General features: G+C 46.1%; 2 protein-coding genes across 2 annotated transcripts in view; one reads left to right on the plus strand and one right to left on the minus strand.

The window, feature by feature from the left end:
* Positions 1–23,011, minus strand: part of LOC134983301 (zinc finger protein ZFP2-like) — a 294,273-nt gene that overhangs the window by 126,649 nt on the left and 144,613 nt on the right. The gene's annotated exons all lie outside the window — the stretch shown is intronic.
* LOC134983303 (zinc finger protein ZFP2-like) overlaps positions 1–23,011 on the plus strand; it is a 69,168-nt gene that overhangs the window by 28,491 nt on the left and 17,666 nt on the right. Inside the window, exons 4-5 of the mRNA XM_063949016.1 lie at positions 7,194–7,291; positions 7,437–8,220. Of these exons, the coding sequence (XP_063805086.1) occupies positions 7,194–7,291; positions 7,437–8,220 (882 nt within the window). The remainder of the gene's footprint in view (positions 1–7,193; positions 7,292–7,436; positions 8,221–23,011) is intronic.

Raw genomic sequence — 23,011 nt, forward strand, 5'->3', positions numbered from 1 at the left:
TCAGTCTGCCCATTAGACTGCGGATGGTAGCCTGACGACAAGCTGACAGAAATCTGGAGATCGGAACAAAATGCCCTCCAGAATTTGGCCACAAACTGGGATCCGCGGTCAGAGACCACATCAAGTGGCAACCCGTGGAGACGCACAACATGCAGCATAAATAATTCAGACAGGCGTCTGGCCGATGGCAGCCCAACCAGTGGAACGAAGTGCGCCATCTTCGAAAACCTGTCAACGACAACCCAGATGGCTGTCATCCCCGAGGATTTGGGCAAGTCCACCACAAAATCCATTGAAATGTGGGTCCATGGCTTAGATGGGATAGAGAGTGGATGTAATGGGCCAACAGGAACCCCTCTAGGAGTCTTATTTCGGGCACAGATGTCACATGCCCGAACCCACTGATCCACATCCTTAGCCACCGAGGGCCACCACACCGCCCTAGATAGCAACTCCCGAGTTCTGGCAATACCCGTGTGACCTGCCGACTTCTTGGCATGGAATTCCAGGAACACTCGCTGTCTTAACCTAGGAGGCACAAACAAAAGACCTACCGGAAGGTCTGGAGGAGCCTGCTCCTGTGCTCTAAGGACTAATGATAAGAGGTCCTGGGTAATGCCCACTTTAATACATGATGGGGACACAATGGGCAACGGCTCCTCGGTGGTCTCCTGGATTGGAGCAAAACTCTGCGAGAGCGCATCAGCCTTGATGTTTTTTGACCCAGGGCGATATGTTATCAAAAAATTAAAGCGAGCAAAAAACAAAGCCCATTGTGCCTGCCTGGCATTGAGACGCTTCGCTGACACTAAATATGCCAGATTCTTATGGTCGGTGAGAATTGAGACCACAAACTTAGCCCCCTCAAGCCAGTGTCTCCACTCCTCGAGTGCATCCTTAATAGCCAACAATTCCCGGTTACCCACGTCATAATTCATCTTGGCAGGCGAAAATTTACAGGAAAAGTAAGCACAGGGATGAAGGCGATTATCAGACACTCCCATCTGAGAGAGCACTGCCCCAATACCCATCTCAGAGGCATCCACCTCCACCACAAAAGGACGCTCTGGATCTGGGTGTCGCAGTACCTTGGCCGATACAAATGCCCTTTTGAGACGGGCAAAAGCCGCTTTAGCCTCAAAAGACCAGTGAGCAACATCCGCTCCTTTCTTAGTGAGTGCCACCAAGGGCGCCACTATAGACGAAAATCCAGCGATAAATCGTCTATAAAAATTCGCAAAGCCCAGGAAACGCTGAAGCGCCTTCAAACTAGTGGGCTGCACCCAATCCAGGACTGCCTGTACCTTGGAACCCTCCATTTGGAAACCTTCTGGGGAGATAATATATCCTAGAAATGCGATTTGCTGAACTTCAAATTCGCACTTCTCCAGCTTCGCCCCAAGCCGGTGGTCTCTGAGTTTCTGGAGGACTAAGCGTACATGCTTCCGATGTTCCTCCAGGGAATGGGAGAAGATTAGGATGTCATCTAAGTATACAACTAAGAATCTATCCAAATATTCCCTGAGCACATCATTCATGAAATCCTGGAAGACTGCCGGGGCATTACAGAGCCCAAAAGGCATCACCAAATATTCATAATGCCCTGAGTGGGTATTAAAGGCAGTCTTCCATTCATCCCCCTCTCTTATTCGGATTAGATTGTACGCACCGCGTAGGTCAATCTTAGAAAAAATGGTGGCAGTACGAAGCTGGTCAAACAAGACCGAAATGAGAGGCAGTGGGTATGAGTTTTTAATCGTGATACGGTTCAATTCCCTGAAGTCGATGCAGGGTCGCAACGAACCGTCCTTTTTACCCACGAAGAAGAACCCCGACCCAACTGGAGACTGTGAAGGTCTGATAAATCCCTTAGCCAAGTTCTCCTGAATGTACTCTGCCATAGCCTGAGTCTCAGGACGTGACAGGGAGTACAACCTGCTCTTGGGAAGCTTAGCATTTGGCAACAAATCAATGGCACAGTCATAGGGGCGATGGGGAGGTAGTACCTCTGCAACTTGTTTGGAGAACACGTCCGCAAAATCTGCATAACACCCTGGCAATCCTGGCAAACTTAGCTGCGAGAGCCTGACTGGAAGGCTCAAGCAACTCCTGAAACAATCAGTACCCCAACTAAGAATCTCCCCAGAGACCCAGTCAAATTGAGGATTGTGGGCCCTTAACCATGGTAACCCCAACACCAATGGGGCAAAAGTACAGACAGTCACATAAAAGGACAATTTTTCAGAGTGTGTGGCTCCAATAAACAAAGAAATCTGGCTAGTGCAAGAGGTAATTTTACCTTGGGATAATGGTTCCCCGTTTAACCCACATCTCAATTTCCGATGCCAAGGGTACTAAGGGAACAGAGTGTTTCAGGGCGAATTGGCGGTCCATAAAAACCCAGTCGGCCCCACTGTCCACAAAGGCCTCAGTCTTGACAGTTTGACCGAGGATCTTCAAGGTCACCGGAATGATAAAAGTCTTCTTGGGAAATTCTGACTTCTGGCCTGACAGGATATTTCCCATCACCCTCAGGCCCTGAAGTTTTCCGGCTTTTCTGGGCATGATACTACCACATGACCTTTATTCCCACAGTACAAACACAACCCCTGCTGTCTCCTCCGCGTCTTCTCACGCGAGGAGAGGCGGGTAGCCCCAATCTGCATAGGCTCCTCGGAAAATTCCTTAGAGTCTGAGGTTCCCTTGGGAAAGAAGGAAACCTCGGTCTCCCTTTCAAGCCTACGCTCTCTCAGCCGTCTATCCACCCGGATGGATAACTGCATGAGCTGATCCAAGCTATCAGGCAAGGGATATTGTACCAGTTGGTCTTTTATCTGGTTAGAAAGACCTCTTCGGTACTGGTGTCTCAGGGCTGGGTCATTCCACTGGGTATCATGGGCCAACCTCCAAAACTCCGTACAGTAAACCTCAATTGGCCTTCGCCCTTGCTTAAGGATCGAAATCTTAGCCTCGGCTGAGGCCGTCTTGTCAGGGTCATCATACAACATGCCCAGGGCCGTAAAAAAAGCATCAACACTTTTAAGCGACGGACAGTCAGGCTGCAACCCATATGCCCAGACCTGTGGGTCTCCTTGTAGCAAGGAAATCACTATGCCCACCCGCTGAATCTCCGACCCAGAAGACTGAGGCCTAAGCCGGAAGTATAGCTTGCAGCTCTCCTTGAAACAAAAGAACTGCGAGCGATCTCCAGAAAAACGATCCGGGAGATTTACTTTTGGCTCCTTAACCCCTGAAGGTGCTGCTGCTGCGGGAGCTCCGCCAGCGGCCTGGGAGGTGTGCATTTTAATGGACAAATCATTAAATTGTCGAGTCAGGACCTGCACCTGATCGACCACCTGTTGCAACGTATTTTGAGGGGTATGCTCCATATTCGCACAAAATTTCAACAGGAGTATTAGGCTGCTGAATATGTTATGCACACCAGTGCCTGCAGGAATGTACTGGTGTCTGAACTGTTATGCACACCAGTGCCTGCAGGAATGTACTGGTGTTTGAACTGTTATGTACACCAGTGCCTGCAGGAATGTACTGGTGTCTGAACGGATAGGGATGCAAAACAAATGAACTCACAGACAGACTGGGGAATATGACATTACGTACACAGAAGGTGATAGGGTAACAAAATAAACACAAAGTGAACAGAGAAGCCCAGAGGCTAAGAAACTGGGTGTCTCCCTAGTATTAGTAATGCTCAGATGGAAAAAGCAAGATGTTGTGTTTTAATACGTAGAGAACCCGAAATGCTGTTGCTAGGGCAACAGCAAAACCCTAAAGGGTTACCAACGGGTGTGGCAGTAAACTCCTTGGTCAGAGATGGAATGATAGACACAAGGAGAGTCTCCCCAATCCTAATCCTCACTTGCAGTGCACAGGTTCAGCTTACTGCCACTAAACTTACACCTGAACACCTTGCACAGTGAGACAGGATTTAGGCAGGCAAATCTGAGAATACAGCCGCAAACTTGCTAAGTTCACAGAGTAGCAAAAGAACCCCAGCAAGTTAAACGACTGACTCCAGTCTTACTGCTAGGTCTGGATTGGCAGAGTGTAGTACCAAATCCCCAAGCCTATTTGCAGTAAGCAACAACAAATACAAAGCTACACAGTACTGGCTAACTTTTAGGAACTGACTAACCAACAAAGATTCAGCAGCATCTGCTTAACCTGAGAAGAGGCCTTATATAGCAGGTGCTGTCCACGCCCCACTCAGACCTCACAGACTGTGAGCACAAAAACCAGCATCGGATCCCCTGCCGTGCACAGAGCCTGTAACCACTGCACAGCAAAAGACCCGAACCGGAGTATCAGCTGCGCTCAGGTTACTCTGCTAACACTTGTCTCCCGGTTGCCTTGACGACGTGGCAGCACAGGGCAGGAGACCCTAACAGTTGCTGATCGGAGTAGCACTAGCTTGGGAAGTGCTACAACAGCACGGCTGGATCCTGAATATTCCAAAGTCGCAGCTGGTTCTTGCAATGCGTCTATTGTTCCTGGGGATGGTTCTGGACACAGAACAGAAAAGGGTGTTTCTCCCGGAGGAGAAGGCCAAGGAGTTGTCATCGCTAGTCAGAGACCTCCTCAAACCAAAACAGGTGTCGGTGCACCACTGCACGCGAGTCCTGGGAAAGATGGTAGCTTCTTACGAAGCAATTTCGTTCGGAAGGTTCCATGCACGGATCTTTCAGTGGGATCTGTTGGACAAGTGGTCCGGATCGCATCTTCAGATGCATCGGATGATAACCCTGTCTGCAAGGACCAGGGTGTCTCTACTGTGGTGGCTGCAGAGTGCTCATCTTCTGGAGGGCCGCAGATTCGGCATACAGGACTGGGTCCTGGTATCCACGGACGCCAGCCTTCGAGGCTGGGGAGCAGTCATACAGGGAAGACATTTCCAAGGACTATGGTCAAGCCAGGAGATGTCCCTACACATAACTATTCTGGAACTAAGAGCCATTTACAATGCCTAAGTCAGGCAAGACCCCTGCTTCAAAGTCAGCTAATACTGATTCAGTCAGACAACATCACGGCGGTCGCCCATGTAAACCGACAGGGCTGCACGAGAAGCAGGATGGCAATGGCAGAAGCCACAAGGATTCTCCGATGGGCGGAAAATCACGTGTTAGCACTGTCAGCAGTGTTCATTCCGGGAGTGGACAACTGGGAAGCAGACTTCCTCAGCAGGCACGACCTCCACCCGGGAGAGTGGGGACTTCATCCAGAAGTCTTCCGGCTGATTACAAACCGTTGGGAAAGGCCACAGGTGGACATGATGGCGTCCCGCCTCAACAAAAAGCTAGAAAAATATTGTGCCAGGTCAAGGGACCCTCAGGCGATAGCGGTGGACGCTCTAGTGACACCGTGGGTGTACCGGTCGGTTTATGTGTTCCCTCCTCTTCCTCTCATACCAAAGGTACTGAGGATAATAAGAAGGAGAAGAGTAAGAACTATACTCATTGTTTCGGATTGGCCAAGAAGAGCTTGGTACCCAGAACTTCAAGAAATGATCTCAGAGGACCCATGGCCTCTACCGCTCAGACAAGACCTGCTGCAGCAGGGGCCCTGTCTGTTCCAAGACTTACCGCGGCTGCGTTTGACGGCATGGCGGTTGAACACCGGATCCTGAAGGAAAAGAGCATTCCGGAGGAAGTCATTCCTACGCTGATCAAAGCCAGGAAGGATGTGACTGCAAAACGTTATCACCGCATATGGCGAAAATATGTTGCTTGGTGTGAGGCCAGGAAGGCCCCAACGGAGGAATTTCAACTGGGTCGATTCCTGCACTTCCCACAGTCAGGGGTGACTATGGCCCTCAAATTGGGGTCCATTAAGGTCCAGATTTCGGTTCTGTCGATTTTCTTCCAGAAAAAACTGGCTTCACTGCCTGAAGTTCAGACTTTTGTTAAAGGAGTGCTGCATATTCAGCCCCCTTTTGTGCCTCCAGTGGCACCTTGGGATCTCAACGTGGTGTTGGATTTCCTTAAGTCGCATTGGTTTGAGCCACTTAAAACCGTGGAGCTAAAATATCTCACGTGGAAAGTGGTCATGCTGTTGGCCCTGGCTTCGGCCAGGCGTGTGTCAGAATTGGCGGCTTTGTCATGTAAAAGCCCTTATCTGATTTTCCATATGGATAGGGCGGAATTGAGGACTCGTCCCCAATTTCTTCCTAAGGTGGTTTCAGCGTTTCATTTGAACCAACCTATTGTGGTGCCTGCGGCTACTCGGGACTTGGAGGATTCCAAGTTGCTGGATGTAGTCAGGGCCCTGAAAATTTATGTTTCCAGGACGGCTAGAGTCAGGAAAACTGACTCACTATTTATCCTGTACGCACCCAACAAGCTGGGTGCTCCTGCTTCAAAGCAGACTATTGCTCGCTGGATCTGTAGCACAATTCAGCTTGCGCATTCTGCGGCTGGACTGCCGCATCCTAGATCAGTGAAAGCCCATTCCACAAGGAAGGTGGGCTCTTCTTGGGCGGCTGCCCGAGGGGTCTCGGCTTTGCAACTTTGCCGAGCAGCTACTTGGTCGGGGTCAAACACATTTGCAGGATTCTACAAGTTTGACACCCTGGCTGAGGAGGACCTAGAGTTCGCTCATTCGGTGCTGCAGAGTCATCCGCACTCTCCTGCCCGTTTGGGAGCTTTGGTATAATCCCCATGGTCCTTACGGAGTCCCAGCATCCACTTAGGACGTTAGAGAAAATAAGATATTTCTCGTAGTCCGTAGTGGATGCTGGGCGCCCATCCCAAGTGCGGATTGTCTGCAATACTTGTATATAGTTATTGTTTAACTAAAGGGTTATTGTTGAGAGCCATCTGTTGAGAGGCTCCGTTGTATTTCATACTGTTAACTGGGTATCGTATCACGAGTTGTACGGTGTGATTGGTGTGGCTGGTATGAGTCTTACCCGGGATTCAAAATCCTTTCCTTATTGTGTCAGCTCTTCCGGGCACAGTATCCTAACTGAGGTCTGGAGGAGTGTCATAGAGGGAGGAGCCAGTGCACACCAGGTAGTCCTAAAGCTTTCTTTAGTTGTGCCCAGTCTCCTGCGGAGCCGCTATTCCCCATGGTCCTTACGGAGTCCCAGCATCCACTACGGACTATGAGAAATAGATTTACCGGTGAGTAAAATCTTATTATATACTCTGTACTCAGTTACTGTGTGTCTCCTACAGATGGGCCCAGTAACAGAGATACCCCAGAGAGTTGTCCCCGTCCTCTGTATTCCCAGGATTGTACAGAGGAGTATCACAGGACCCCACAGGAGGATCAGGTAGGTGGGATTTAGGGTCTCACCAATATACCAAAGTGACTGTCACTATATGTTGTGTAGAGAAGCTGTGTGTTTTATACACTGATATTATACTGTTTTCTCCAAATGTCATTATAGTGTTGTGTTTTGTTATTGTTTTTTTTAGGTAGAACGTCTGTCTGATATTAAAACAGATGATATAGAGGGAGAAGAGGAGACGTATGTGACTGATATAAAGGCAGAAGATATAGAGGGAGAAGAAGAGACGTATGTGACTGATATAAAGGCAGAAGATATAGAGGGAGAAGAAGAGATGTATGTGACTGATATAAAGGCAGAAGATATAGAGGGAGAAGAAGAGACGTATGTGACTGATATAAAGGCAGAAGATATAGAGGGAGAAGAAGAGATGTATGTGACTGATATAAAGGCAGAAGATATAGAGGGAGAAGAAGAGACGTATGTGACTGATATAAAGGCAGAAGATATAGAGGGAGAAGAAGAGATGTATGTGACTGATATGAAGGCAGAAGATATAGAGGGAGAAGAAGAGACATATGTGACTGATATAAAGGCAGAAGATATAGAGGGAGAAGAAGAGACGTATGTGACTGATATAAAGGCAGAAGATATAGAGGGAGAAGAAGAGACGTATGTGACTGATATAAAGGCAGAAGATATAGAGGGAGAAGAAGAGATGTATGTGACTGATATAAAGGCAGAAGATATAGAGGGAGAAGAAGAGACGTATGTGACTGATATAAAGGCAGAAGATATAGAGGGAGAAGAAGAGACGTATGTAACTGATATAAAGGTAGAAGATATAGAGGGAGAAGAAGAGACGTATGTGACTGATATGAAGTCAGAAGATATAGAGGGAGAAGAAGAGATGTATGTGAGGGGGGATCAGCAGTGTAAGGAGGAGGAGATCCCTACAGATATCAGCACAGGTGAGTAATAAACATTTATTACAGAAAAGAGTCACATATTCTCCTTGCTCGGTCACTACAGCAATCTCTTATCCTACACCCTCCTTTGTCAGTAGAAACCAATGAGGAATATTTATTTTCCCAGAGGGGAAGTCATGAGCCATCACCTCTATTATACTCCTGCTCTCCCCCTCACATCATGTCACTGTGTGTTACCAGCCCAGAGATCTGACCAGCCTCCGCCCCACACTCTCTGGTGTATCTCGTACATCAGGGCCATCAGCCCCTATTATACTCCTGCTCTCCCCTCACATCATGTCACTTTCTGTTAGCAGCCCAGAGATCTGACCAGTCTCTTCCCCACACTATCTGGTGTATCTCATACATCAGGAGCCATCAGCCCCTAATATACTCCTGCTCTCCCCTCACAACATGTCACTGTGTGTTACCAACCCAGAGAACTGACCAGTCTCCTCCCCACACTCTCTGGTGTATCTCATACATCAGGAGGCAACAGCCCCTATTGTACTCCTGCTCTCCCCTCACATCATGTCACTGTGTGTTACCAGCCCAGAGATCTGACCAGTCTCCTCCCCACACTCTCTGGTGTATCTCATACATTGGGAGCCATCAGCCCCTATTATTTTAGGCTGGGGATACTGGGATGGTCTTAGTACTATGGGGTATAGATTGGGTCTATTGGAGCCTAGCACTTTAAGAAATCATTAGTGTGTGCTGGCTCCTCCCCTCTATGCCCCTCCTACCAGACTACATTTAGAAAAACGTGCCCAAGGAGCCGGGTGCATTCTCTGGAGCGCCAGAGAGTTTTTTTCAGAATGTATTTTAGTTTTTGTTTTCAGGAAGGACGGGTTGGCACCAGTCTGCCTGCGTCGTGAGACTTAGGGGGGGGACCGGTACCAACCTCTTGAAGGGTTAATGGTCCAGATCCCCGCTGACAGGACATAGCTCCTCAAGGGGGTTGCTTCGCTCACCCACAGCGGTGTGCACTCTTCCCCACAGCATGCCGCCACCCCTAATTGAGTGGTGAGTGCTAAACCGGTTCAGATGGCGGCATTAAGGCAGCGGGCACAGTGCTGCTGTTGTCCCTCTATGCAAGCATGATGACACCCAGACGTGACTGAAATCTTTTAGTCTCGCTCCCACCTGCCTGATCTCCAGGCTGAGAGGTCCACCATCATGCTGAATATTTGGAGGAAGCAGAACCTGGATTCTGTCCCTGGGAACCTGTTGGTGCAGGTTTTTTTGATCTTCCCCGACCTCCTGTAAAGAAGGTGGGAGGGGGTTTGGATTTTTTAAATGTTGCGGTCCAAAAGGACTGCAGTGTAGGTGTAGGATAAGATTTCCTACCTTGGGCTGCTGCGGTGGGAAGAAATGTCTTACCCGCAGTCGCCATGGAAATCCACGAATCCAATGCATCCCCAAATAGTGCCTGACCTGTGAATGGCAAGTTCTCCACACTTTTCTTTGATACTGCATCCGCAGTCCATTGGCGTAGCCAGAGTCCTCTGCGTGCCGAGACAGCCATGGAAGAAGCAGGCCAATGTCCTTCATGGCCTCCACCATGAAACATGCAGAATCCTGTATGTGACGTAAAAACAAGTCAATGTCACTCCTATCCATAGTATCTAAGTCTTCTAGTAAGGTGCCTGACCACTTTACTATGGCTTTAGAAATCCATGCACAAGCAATAGTGGGCCTTAAAGCCACGCCTGTAGCAGTGTATAGTGATTTGAGCGTAGTCTTAATCTTGCGGTCAGCCGGCTCCTTTATGGCGGTTGAACCAGGGACAGGTAAAACCACCTTTTTAGACAGCCTAGATACAGAAGCATCTACTATAGGTGGATTTTCCCACTTCTTCCTATTCTCTTCAGGGAAAGGGAAAGCAATGAGAATTCTTTTAGGGATCTGGAATTTTTTCTCTGGGTTTTCCCAGGATTTCTCATACGTCCTAGAGGATGCTGGGGACTCCGTAAGGACCATGGGGTATAGACGGGATCCGCAGGAGACATGGGCACACTATAAGACTTTGAATGGGTGTGAACTGGCTCCTCCCTTTATGCCTGGCATGACATGTATGCAGTGCACGGACACTGTATACGAACCCCCGCCAGCATGAACCGTTAAAATAACAGCGGGGCTGAAGCGCGCCGAGACGGGGCCGTGGCTTAGCCCTCACAGCACGATACATCGCCATTCTCTCCAACAGTCCCTGCCAAAAGCTCTGTGTACATAGCAGTGTAAAGGAAGTGGGGCACAGTGATTAGTGCAATATACAAGTATAGCACTATGTTAGATCATGGCCGTGTAGTCAGTGTGTTGTGTATAAGTGTCTGTGTTTTCCCTGTCAGATACCCACTATAGCTTTTAGTACACATGTGTCGACATGTGTGAGGGCTCTGTCGCAAACAGTTATGGGAATATCTCTGTCGGCATTGCCGACTCCTGTGGTACTTGATTGAGTAAATGAAGTGTCAGCAGGTCGGTAGTGGTATTCTTTCAAAGAGTAAACACGCTATGGGAGACACAGTAGTATGTGGGTGACCCTGTCGGCACCAACTGTCAATACTGGGTGTAAATTAACATGCTGTAACTGCCTTATACCTGTATATATATTTATATGTATATGTATGGTACGGTTTCATGGGCCTGTAGCTCGAGCACAGACATGGTAGTATTGTGGGGGTGTGATATTAAAATTATATATGTATATTTCCCTTGGACCCCTTGGGGTCGCAAGAATGTTATTTTGCCTGGTACTACTCCCTGCTGTCGACGATTACTATGTTTTATGTCGACCATAAGGTTTCCTGGTTAGATCCACAACTGGGGCATTCAGTACATGGACATACACATTCAGAACACATTGATGTCACTAGGGACCCGGACAATCCGCTTATATGTATGGTGTATATATATATATATATTGATAAAGCTAAATATTTATCTTATATAAAACCCTTTATGAGGTCTAAGAACACGGTACGCTATTTACTTATGAAGTACCGTAAGGGTACGCACGTTGCGTAACAATCGCTTATCCGTAGTCGAGACGCTCAAGCGTCACGTTCGCTCACGGCCAAGAGATCACAGGCAGGCACGCTATTGGCTGCCGACTAACGTACTGGTTCGCTATATCGTAGCGGACGCTCGGGACCACGAGGAGATCACCAGCGGCGCAGACGCTCACAATGTTAAACCTTTATGACTATACCATAAACAATGTATTATACAGTAAAACCTTAGTGTAGTGAAAGGGTGTAAATGCAACACGGTATAACCTTATTAACTCAAAAGCTGTTCGAGCGTCACCGACGCTCTGAGAATACTTAACACTATAAGAAATACACAGATACCGTGCTTTAGGGTCTAACGCCTTATATGAATGTTATTACTTGCAAAAAGAGTAATACAGTACAAGTCACACACTACAATATAACATAGACTAACTAACCAGATAACTACACAGGAAATACAATACAATTACGTTTAAGGGAAAATGAGGGAGAAAGAGGAGAAGAGAGAGAGAGAGAGAGATATGGCTCACAATAACAATAAAGACAATATGATTGCGGAGAAAACTTACGCACAAAGGGAAACGATCGCATGCGCCTCTGGATATCCAGCTCCCGATTATCAGCAATGAGAACCGTTGAAGAGAGTGAGCTGGATACCATCGGCTTGTCTATTTATGCCCCACACACAATACAATTCAATGGTCCCTACAATCTCATTGTTCATTGGACACAGGAATTCGTCTTCGCATTATAACAAAAGGTCATAGGTTGATTCATACAGGTGGGCTGTGTCTACTTCCAACTGCTCAGGTGGGTGGGAAACTAGGTTTTCCGCCGCATGGATAAGTAAGTGCAAATAAATAGTAAATGGATATAAACTTCTTATGTCCATAACTATTCGCACAAGCGATTTATCCGCTTCAAACCAACACCGGAATATTGCTAATTAAATACTCTTCCGATGGATACTAAACACCACTGTATGACCCGTGTTGGACCCTTCGTATCAAACAAAGAGGGATCTCTTTGTCCAGGAACATGCTACTTTAACTAAACTTTCAGAATCTATCAAAGGGACCATGATCTACAAAATACATTATATAGTGAAAATATGTAACGATTGAGTCGCACGCTGCGAACACATAAACTCTACCGTAAATACGCATACCGTGCACCTGCGGGTGCACGTAACAGCGGGTATGCGCACGCACGGGAGAGCGCACGCATGCGCAACGCGGACATGTATGAGGTGCAAATATGGCAGTGTGCATAGTGATATTTTTCTGACTTTGACAGTCCACCCTTTGGCAGTCAACAATAACTGCCACCTTCTAAAACATTTAAAAAAGAGAAAAATATATGTCAGGGGTTAATACATTTCCATGGTTGGGTAAGGGAGGAGAGAGGAAGGTGAGAAAAGGGTATGACCTAGTGAGATAGCAGAAGCATGTGTGTATGAATCCATGTTTGGGGGGTCATGTATCATCGTGCCGTACGTGTTGTACATCAAGCTTCGAGGTATTGCGAAGTATACATTTGAATTCCTTCTTATCCCGTATTAAGGGTCTGTGGATGGGCTGTCAAACTTTACCGAGCTCTTTTCGGCTGTGGTTGCAACAAAATGGGGGAGCACATTTTAGTTGATGATACATGAATGGGGGAATATGTGATTGCTGATATCTGTGCCTGTATTCCCTATCGACTATGTGTGTCATTACCTGAGGGTTGTAGAGATGAAGATAAAGAACACTTATGGTAAATGCAGTGGTATTCTATGTCAGGTTAATGTACATTTGTCGGTTGAAGTCTTGTTCGGTGTCAGTTGATTGCAGTCTTCTTTGTGCTTTTGCCCATAAGGTGCGAGCAAAAAAGCTTTGTCAATGTCCATAGACTTACAAAAAGTGTTGGGCTAGCGTAATTTTAAAATTTCTAGGGAAACTGGGGGTCTATGGCACAGTTCATCAAATATCTGTGTATAAGGTTGTCAAAACTTCTTCTTTAATCCATCAGTTGTCTGTATACAGGATCATCAAATTCCTCGTCCGAGTGGGTCTTTTTATCTTGGAAGAAAACGGAAAAACAGGTGAAAGAAACGGACCGTATAATCGCATTTTCATCACATCATTGTTTCTACAGTTGGGTCATAAATCAAATCCATTGGAATTACAGTTTCCCCTCTCCTCAGACTCATTACCCTGGTACGACGTTTGCACTTCATTAAAGCCTGACCGCATCTAAATATCAAGCCAATTGATATGACAACACCTAAGATACATAGAAGAAACTTCCCAACATCCATTATGACTCCTTGAGCCCATTCTCCTAAACCAGAGAACCAATTTCGCGGGTTCAACCATGACACCCAACCAGTCAGCTCATTACCTACAGCAGCAAGAGTGAGATTGTGTCTTCTGCGAAATTCCCACTTCAATTGGAGAATATCGTCCATCTTTTGGTCTATGACCTCGACCGGGTCCTCGGTACTATTTGTAATATATGTGCAACATTTCACGCCGTACTGCGTTGCCAGTGTGACACAATATCCGCCTGTCACTGCTGTGAGGTAATTGAGAACCATTCTATGCTGGACTAGTTCTGTTTTATAAGCTTGAAGTTCTCTTCCAGTATACCTAAACGTATCATCATACATTTCCGTGATATTGTCTAACAAATTTGCAAGCGCAGATATGTATCTATAGTTCATCACTCCTCGAGTGGTGCGAGTGAAGTCTAACGCGAGTAGAACCTGAATCCCGGTGGATTCATGGATCATGTCAGAGGCCAAATGCTCTGTCCTTTCTGTCAGTTGCCTTTTAACTACGTGCTCGTAATGAGTATGAGTATAAGGAGCTTGGGCACCACGGTGTATATCTTTCATTTTGGCATGTGATACAGTCATTACTTCAGGCAGTACTTTTCCAATATAACACAATCCTTCAGAGTTTGGGGCAAGCCACTTATACGCCTTCCTCCCGCATATGAAATATGCATCATCGGGGAGAACATATGGGACGGAGTAGGACATAACCATATTACACATCTTCCATGTGAAATCTCCTAACCCTAATTCTCCCATCTGTTTAGTACACGTATCAGTTTGTACGATATGTGCGCAGTTTCCTGGTGATACCTCTCCAACTCTCGTAATCCTACTTCCTAGGGTATACCTATACCGGAAAGATTTTCCTCTACTGGCTATGTGGCGTATAAGCTCTGTATCTGTAGGCATTCTATCTGCTCTATATGAAAAGGTCATGGTTTGGTTACTCCATGACACTTCCCAATTTCCTGGTTTTCGGGGGTTGGTAATGTTAAAACATATTAGGGACTTCTCCACATGATATTGGTGGAGCTTCAAACTAGGAGGGCTGGAGATATTAAACCTCTGGCCACCGGTCTCCCACCCTTTAGCTCAAGTACCTCCCCTACCGTTAAAGGAAATGGTACTAGCCCTGATTTGCTATGACCTTGAGGTACTTGAGAGCATACCCAACAATCTGTTTTATTTAACACACTACCCACTAAGGAGTGATAGTCACTCAATGGATGCCGGTCCATATGGATATTAAAACTGGATTGGCATTTCTTAATGCACCCATCCTCAACTACGTTGTCACAGAGCCTACAGATACAGTTTTCTTCAGCTAACAATCCTTCACAATTCCTTCTATTGTCAATGCTATCGGATCGTTTTCTGATACTCGCCTTTACTTGTTGGTTAAGTTGTTCTTGGAAAACTACGCCTCCATCTTTATCATCAGAACCCATTCCAGAACCTCTCTCGACCTCCATGGTACTCTCGCCGGAACAGGCTGCTCTGGTCAACATCATGGTCAACAGGAAAATCCGGATCACAGTCTCTTGGGGCAAGTCCATCTTATAGGAGGTAAACGGAGAAGAATGAGAAGGGGGAAAGAAATAATTGAGGGAGATGGGATGGGAAGTTGGAGAAAAACAATAAAAGGGAACAGGGGATCGACAACTGCTTTTGATCTTGTGATCTTCAATGCTCAGGTGCCGCCTCAGTCCTCCTGGAACAGACACTCCAGTGATACAACTTCTACCGTCTGTTCCTTATCACGGGACTTCTCTGGATCAGCGACCTTCTTACAGTGGGACGAATGAACCCAAGTCTCTCTCTCAGCAACCTTCAATGCTGTAGTGCTAGTCAATAAGACCTGGTATGGTCCTTCCCATCTGTCAATAAGGCTACCTGAGCGTAGAAAATTCCATATCATTACATAATCCCCAGGTTCAATGTCATGACAATTACTATCTGGTAAATCAGGAATCACTAACTTCAAATTATCATTTTGATTCCTTAGCTGTTTACTCATGTTAACCAGGTATTTTACAGTCACTTCATTGTTACACTTCAAATCATCCTGAGGGTTAATCATAACATGCGGTTGTCGACCAAACAGAATTTCAAAGGGGGACAGATTAAGAGGGGACCTGGGAGTGGTTCTGATGCTGTATAGTACAATGGGTAAAGCTTCTGGCCATGTCAATCCTGTTTCTGCCATAACTTTGCTCAGTTTATTTTTAATAGTGCTGTTCACTCTTTCTACCTTCGCACTCGCCTGGGGGCGGTACGGAGTGTGCAGCTTACTATCAATTCCCATCAACTTACACATTCCTTGAAAGACATCACCTGTAAAATGGGTACCCCTATCACTTTCAATTATTCTAGGGATACCGTATCTACACACAAATTCCTGCACAATTTTCTTAGCAGTAAACATAGCGGTATTTGTGGCCGCAGGAAATGCTTCGACCCAATTTGAAAACACATCTATACAAACTAGTACATACTTTAAATTTCGACAAGGGGGTAATTGTATGAAATCAATTTGTATTACCTGAAAAGGGCCGCCTGTAGGGGGGATATGAGATAGTTCTGTTGGTATTGCCTTTCCGATATTCTTCCTCAAGCAGGTGAGGCATGACATTGCTCTCTTTCCCGCATGGGATGAAAATCCTGGGGCGCACCAATATGCTCTTACCAACTTGCACATCCCTTCCTTGCCTAGATGAGTCAGCCCATGTGCTGCTTCCGCTAGACTTGGAAGGTATGCTCTGGGTGCCACTGGTTTACCATGTGCATCCATCCAGAGTCCTGAGGACTCTTGGCCATATCCTTTTGCCCTCCAAACTGCCTTTTCCTGTGTGGAACACAAATGTTGCATTTCACACAATTTCTGTGTGTTGACAGTATTAAATACCATCAGTTGTGTGGTATCTGTCTGTCTGGGGGTACCAGCTGCTAACTTAGCAGCTTCGTCTGCTCGGCTGTTACCAAGTGATACTGGGTCCTGGCTATATGTATGTGCTTTACACTTGATAACAGCCACTCTGTCGGGTTCCTGTATCGCTGTTAGAAGCCTTTTGATGTGGGCTGCATGCGCTACCGGTGTACCAGCTGCCGTCATGAAATTTCTGAGGCGCCATAGGGCTCCGAAATCATGGACTGCCCCGAAGGCGTATCTAGAATCGGTGTAGATATTGGCTGACTTGCCCTTAGCCAATTCACATGCTCTGGTTAGGGCAACCAGTTCAGCAACCTGGGCTGAGTGAGGTTGGCCTAGCGGTTCTGCTTCTATGGTGCCTTGGTCATCTACGACTGCGTATCCAGTACACAAGTCTCCCGGGTCCGTCTGTCTGTGACAACTACCGTCAGTGTAGAAAGTAAAATCAACATCTTCCAGTGGGTTGTCACTGATGTCAGGCCTTGCCGTGAAATTTTGGGTCAAATATTCCATACAATCATGCGTGTCATCCCCTGTATTAAATCCTCCTTCACTATTACTCTCATCTTCCACCCTTTGTGCCTGTCCAGGCACACCTGGGAGATACGTTGCAGGATTTAATGCGCTGCATCTCTTTATGGTGATGTTTACGGGGGCCATTAATGCCAATTCCCATCTAGTAAACCGCGCTGATGAGACGTGTCTAGTTTGAGCCAAATTTAGCAAGGCTGACACTGCATGCGGTGTATGGATTGTGAGGTTGTGTCCTAGCACTACATCTTCGCTTTTCATTACTAGCAATGCTATCGCAGCAACACTTCGCAAGCATGTGGGGAGGGATCGCGCTACCGTATCTAGCTGAGCGCTGTAGTATGCTACCGGCCTGCTGGCATCACCGTGCTTTTGGGTTAGGACGCCTGCCGCGCAACCAGCACTTTCTGTTCCATACAGCTCAAAGGGTTTCCCATAGTCTGGCATACCTAATGCTGGTGCCTGCGTTAGGCACTGTTTAAGTCTCTCAAATGCCATCTCAGATTCGTTTGTATGCGAAATCCGATCAGGTTTGTTTGAGGAGACCATCTCCTGCAAAGGTAATGCTAAAATGGAAAAACCTGGGATCCAGTTACGGCAATACCCACACATTCCTAAAAACGTTCTGATCTGTTGCTGGGTTTGTGGCAGAGTCATGTCTCGAATTGCTTGAATTCTATCAGCGGTCAGGTGTCTCAGTCCTTGTGTCAGACAGTGTCCCAAATATTTTACTTTAGTCTGGCATAATTGCAACTTGTCTTTGGAAACTTTGTGTCCTGTGTCTGAAAGATGAAACAGGAGCTGTTTCGTATCCTTCAGGGACGCTTCCAGTGAATCTGAACACAGTAGTAAATCATCCACATACTGTATCAATATTGATTCACTCTCTGGTTGGAAAGACTGTAAACAATCATGCAAAGCCTGGGAAAATATACTTGGACTGTCTATGAAACCTTGTGGTAATCGAGTCCATGTGTATTGGACTCCTCTGTATGTGAATGCAAACAAATATTGGCTGTCAGGGTGCAGAGGTACCGAGAAGAAGGCGGAGCAGAGGTCAATTACAGTGAAAAATTTCGCAGTGGGAGGGATCTGCATAAGGATGACAGCTGGATTTGGCACTACGGGGAACTGACTCTCAACTATTTTGTTAATCCCCCTTAGATCCTGCACTAGCCTGTAACCCCTCCCCCCACTCTTTTTCACAGGGAAGATGGGACTATTGGCAGTGCTGGATGTTCTTACCAGAATGCCCTGTTGTAGCAAGCGCTCTATTACGGGGTATACTCCTAACTCCACCTCTGGCTTCAGAGGGTATTGTGGGATTTTTGGAGCTATCCTACCATCTTTTACTTGCACAACTACTGGAGCTACGTTTGCCATTAATCCAGTGTCTTGTCCATCTTTAGTCCAAAGTGACTCTGGTATTTGGGATGTCATTTCTTCTACTTGGGATGGACTCCTATTTATCATAACGGTATGTGACATTAATTTTGATGGGGAGTCTAGCATGTCTCGTACTTCCTGAGCGTGATTCTCAGGTATGTCTAAGAATACACCTTCAGGAGTACAATATATGACGCACCCCATTTTACACAATAAATCTCTTCCCAGGAGATTAGTCGGTGCCGATGCAGCCAGCAAAAAGGAATGCTTGGTATGCAAAGGCCCTATTGTAATCTCTGCTGGTTTGCTAACAGGGTAGTGCTGTACTACTCCCGTTACTCCCATGGCTGGAATTGTTTTACCAGTGGTTCTCATGCCCACTGTCGAATTTATCACTGACTTGGCGCCCCCGTATCTACAAGGAAATTTAATGATTTACCAGCTACATCAATTGTGACCTCGGGTTCACTTCCAAGACTCGCAATTAATTTCACTGGCTGCAGACTACAGGTGTGACCACACCCCTATTGGGTATGGTGGCCTCCCTGAATCGCACTGGCAGCAATTACTTGTGGTGGGGGTAGTTGGGAACTATCAGGGATTTGGCAGTCTCTTCTTGGGGGATACCTTTTTGTTTCCCCTGCATGTGGCTCATAGCTCCGCCCCTGCGGTCCTTGATCCCAATGTCTCGTATCAGGTCGTTGTCTAGGGGGTTGATATGAATTTTGTATTTGTTTTGTCTTACAATCACGTGCCATGTGTCCCTCACTGTGGCAATTATAACATTTTATACCTCTTGACTTACCCACAGGGGTCACAGTTCTGGGCTGAGGTGGCCTGGTAGTAAGGGCCTGTATACTCACAGCCATTAATTTATCACTCTGTGACTCCCTGTGTCTGATGATATTCCGATCATGCCCAGCAGCAGCCTCTCCCAATGCATCCACTGACATACCTCTCCAATCAGGCCTAGTGGTTTGTATTCTATTCCTTAAAACCTCTTTTAGACCGTCCATTAATACTGAAACAGCTACTTCCCTGGGGTGTACATTAGTTTAATGTCATCTATACCAGTGTACCTAGCCATATCCTGCAGAGCCCGGTAAAAAATACTCTGGTGTGGATTCACCTTCTTTTTGTTTTATTGTAAAGATTTTATTCCACTTTACTACTGCAGGAAAATATACTCCTAACTGTAAGTTGATTCTCTTTACATTATCCTGATTATACTCGTCTGTTAGTGGTACTTCCTCATCTAACTTGCAATCAGCGATAAACTTTAACGAATCAACATTGGGGGGTAAACATGCCCTCAAAACTGTCCTCCAATCTTTGTTATTTGGCTCTGCAGAATTTCCTAGCTCTCTAATATACTTTTGACATGCAACTAAGTCTTTCCTAGGATCAGGGAATTCAGACATCATTGACCTTAGTTCCGTTCGGGAAAAGGGACAGTGCATGGCGATGTTCCTGATAGGAGTTGCTCCTGAAGTGTCAGTTTTCCCATTTGGCACTGCTATTACCCTAATGGGATTAAGTCCAATAACATCATTCTGTGTAGATTCTACAACATGTGGTGGAATGGTTTCAGCATAGTGTGTGGTGCCGTACTTACCAGTCGATACAACCTCACCTGTCCCTCCGCTAGGGGCCTTTGATACTAATCTTACGGGTTGGCTCGTGCCTACTGCTGTTTCTGATATGGTGGCTGCTAGGGAGAGTGCTGATATTGTTGTGGGCTCATCCTCTTGGTCACAATCCTGGAGAAAGTTCAAAACAGGGTACAACTTGCACGGATTAGTGTTAGCATTAATTACTTTGGTTACATTATCTTTAACTTCTATACATTTAACATAACCCTGTGTGCCATTCTCTGCAACCAATTTCTCTCCAGGTATGTATGGTGGTGGGGGTGCAGTGGCTATCAGTTTCCTGATAGGGTTAGATCCAGCGGCTTGCGCCAACCCCCTTTGTATTTCACCTTCCTGTTGCCACAATGTTAAATAATCATAATGTCTAATACGCCTTTTTGAAGATTTAATCAGGCAAACTCTTCTCTTTAAATTTTGTAACACTTCTGGGTTAAAAGTACCTACCCGGGGAAACTTGTCCCCGTCATGCACAGTCATCCTTTCCCATTCATTGCACAATGTCTCTGTGTGATGACCATATTTCTCACACATGATATACCTTGCCGACCCGATTGGTCGGTTTACCAAATCAACCTGAACCTCGGTTGATCGCCCCTTACCTGAACAACTGGCCCCCATCTCTGCAGGTGCTGCTTTAACTGCCTCTGACTTCAAATCAGGGTCTTCGGCAACCCTTACAGAAAACCAAGATGTCCAGTGTAAGGCTGCGGTGGGGGTTTTGCAACTAGGTCCGCCCACTTAACTCCCGCCCACGCTGGCCAATACGGCGACCAAAGTTCCCAGAGGTTCCGTACCCAACCTAGGGCACCTAAGAACATCTACTTGCTCGGGCGTGTGGGAGTGTCTTACCCTCCCCAGCAAGTATCAGTCGTTGGAATGTCCCTGAGTGATCAGGCTACTTCCCTTAAAATAAAAAAATGACACAAATCACGTTAACAATGCACACAATCACATGCGGTACAATCGTATCTGCACACAAGCAACTAATCTTATGTGCGGAACGATCAACGGAATTGAAAATTTCGGCTGCAAATTCCTTCAGCCTGAGCTTAATTGGCCTATATGGGTCTCGCACCAACCCTCTTCGGTTGTGCTCTCTACTTCTAGTCTGCTGTACCTGAACCTCCTGGTCCTTGACCTCCTGGTCTGTTATGTACAGCAGACTCTACTGCTCATTAATGTCGAGATTAACAAGGGACGCCTCCCAAGCCACCCCACGCTATCACTCTCGCTGGTGTACCTCTTTCTACTGGCCTATGGTTCCCACGTCCGTAATAAAAGAGAAATCTTATATATACACACTCTTACATTCGAACACTTATTTCTGTACAGAATTCCTTTCATTTGGTATTAGCCTAACCCAGAAGAATTGCAACAGAGAAGGTTTTTTCTTTTAACTTTAAACTTTTGGATTTGAGATAGATTTGCGTTATTATCGCGTTATTTCCTTATCGCCTATTAAACAATACTATCGTGCGGCTTGTATTTGGGTGTATCCGTACGCTCCAGTGCGTAATATACGCTCCGTGCTTCGACCCTTGTTGCGTACGCCCTGCCCTTGTAAGGACACGTGTACACAGACCAAGTACGTCCACAGTAACACACTACACGTTTATCAATGTGAATGATCTTTAACAGCAATCATTCACTGAACACCACCCAAATCTCCCTTGTATTTCTAGGCGAGACTGTGTGCGTGCCTATTACAATTATTCCCTTAAATATTACTTTTTATCTTTTAACTATTAATAACAACAAATGTCTCAGCACGTTATCACTAGTATGTGGCAATCAGGAGAATGAGGCACGGACAAATAATAGTAAACAAGAAATACAGGTGTGTGTGCTTATGCATACATACGCAAAACAGAAACAAAACAGGTTTTAAAAGACAATAACGTACTGTTCCTACCTTCCGGTACCGGATTCCCTCAGCACTCCTTACTAAGCGAAGCAGACGCTTATCTGGTCAGCACTACGAGGGATAACACCTCCCGCCCTTTGCTGACCGATAATGTCTACTAAAGTTACCTAGTGCAGATATGTGAAGAGCGGATGAGTCCCCCAATTGATAAAGCCTATAAATTTATCCTATTTAAAACACTCTAAAAGGTCAATGAACACAGTACGCAATTGGCGTATGATGTACCGTAAGGGTAAGCACTTATCGTAGCAGACTCTTAGCCATGGACGAGACGCACGAGCGGCACGTTCGCTCACGGCTTAAAGCGTAGAGGCAAGCACGCTATAGGCTGCCGACTAACGTAATGATACACTATCAGCGTAGCGGACGCTCGAGACCACGAGGAGATCACAAGCGGCGCTGACGCTCACAGAGTTAAACCTTTATAACTATACCATAAGTAATGTACTTATACTGTAAACCTTTGTGCAGTGATAAGGTGTAAATGCAACGCAGTGTAACCTTGTTACTTTAAAGCTGTATGAGCGTATGTGACGCTCAGAGAACACTTTAGCAATATAATAAACACTCAAATACCGGTCTAAGGTTCTAACACCTTTAAGGGAGAGAATGAACGTTCAATTGCAAAAGAATACACAGTACAACTTATACACTACCAAACTAACATAAAATACCTAACCGAATTACTACACGTTAAAATACGACAAAGACACAATTACATTTAAGGGGAAGGAGAGAGAGAATGGCTTACAACATTAATAAGAGACAAAATGGTTGCAGAGAACTTACGCACAAGGGGAAACAATTGCATGCGCCTTCCTGGATATCCAGCTCCCGATTATCAGTGATGAGAACTGTTGAGAAGAGTAGAGTGGAGCTGGCCCAGGTCGGCTTGTCTTTATATACACTACACACAATACAGTACAATGGTCCCTACATTCTTATTGTTCATTGGACACAGGAATTCGTCTCCGCATTATAACAAAAGGTCATAGGTTGGTTCATACAGGTGGGCTGTGACTATTTCACACTGCT

The sequence above is a fragment of the Pseudophryne corroboree genome (genome assembly GCF_028390025.1).
Source record: "Pseudophryne corroboree isolate aPseCor3 chromosome 3 unlocalized genomic scaffold, aPseCor3.hap2 SUPER_3_unloc_12, whole genome shotgun sequence".
Lineage (NCBI taxonomy): Eukaryota > Metazoa > Chordata > Amphibia > Anura > Myobatrachidae > Pseudophryne > Pseudophryne corroboree.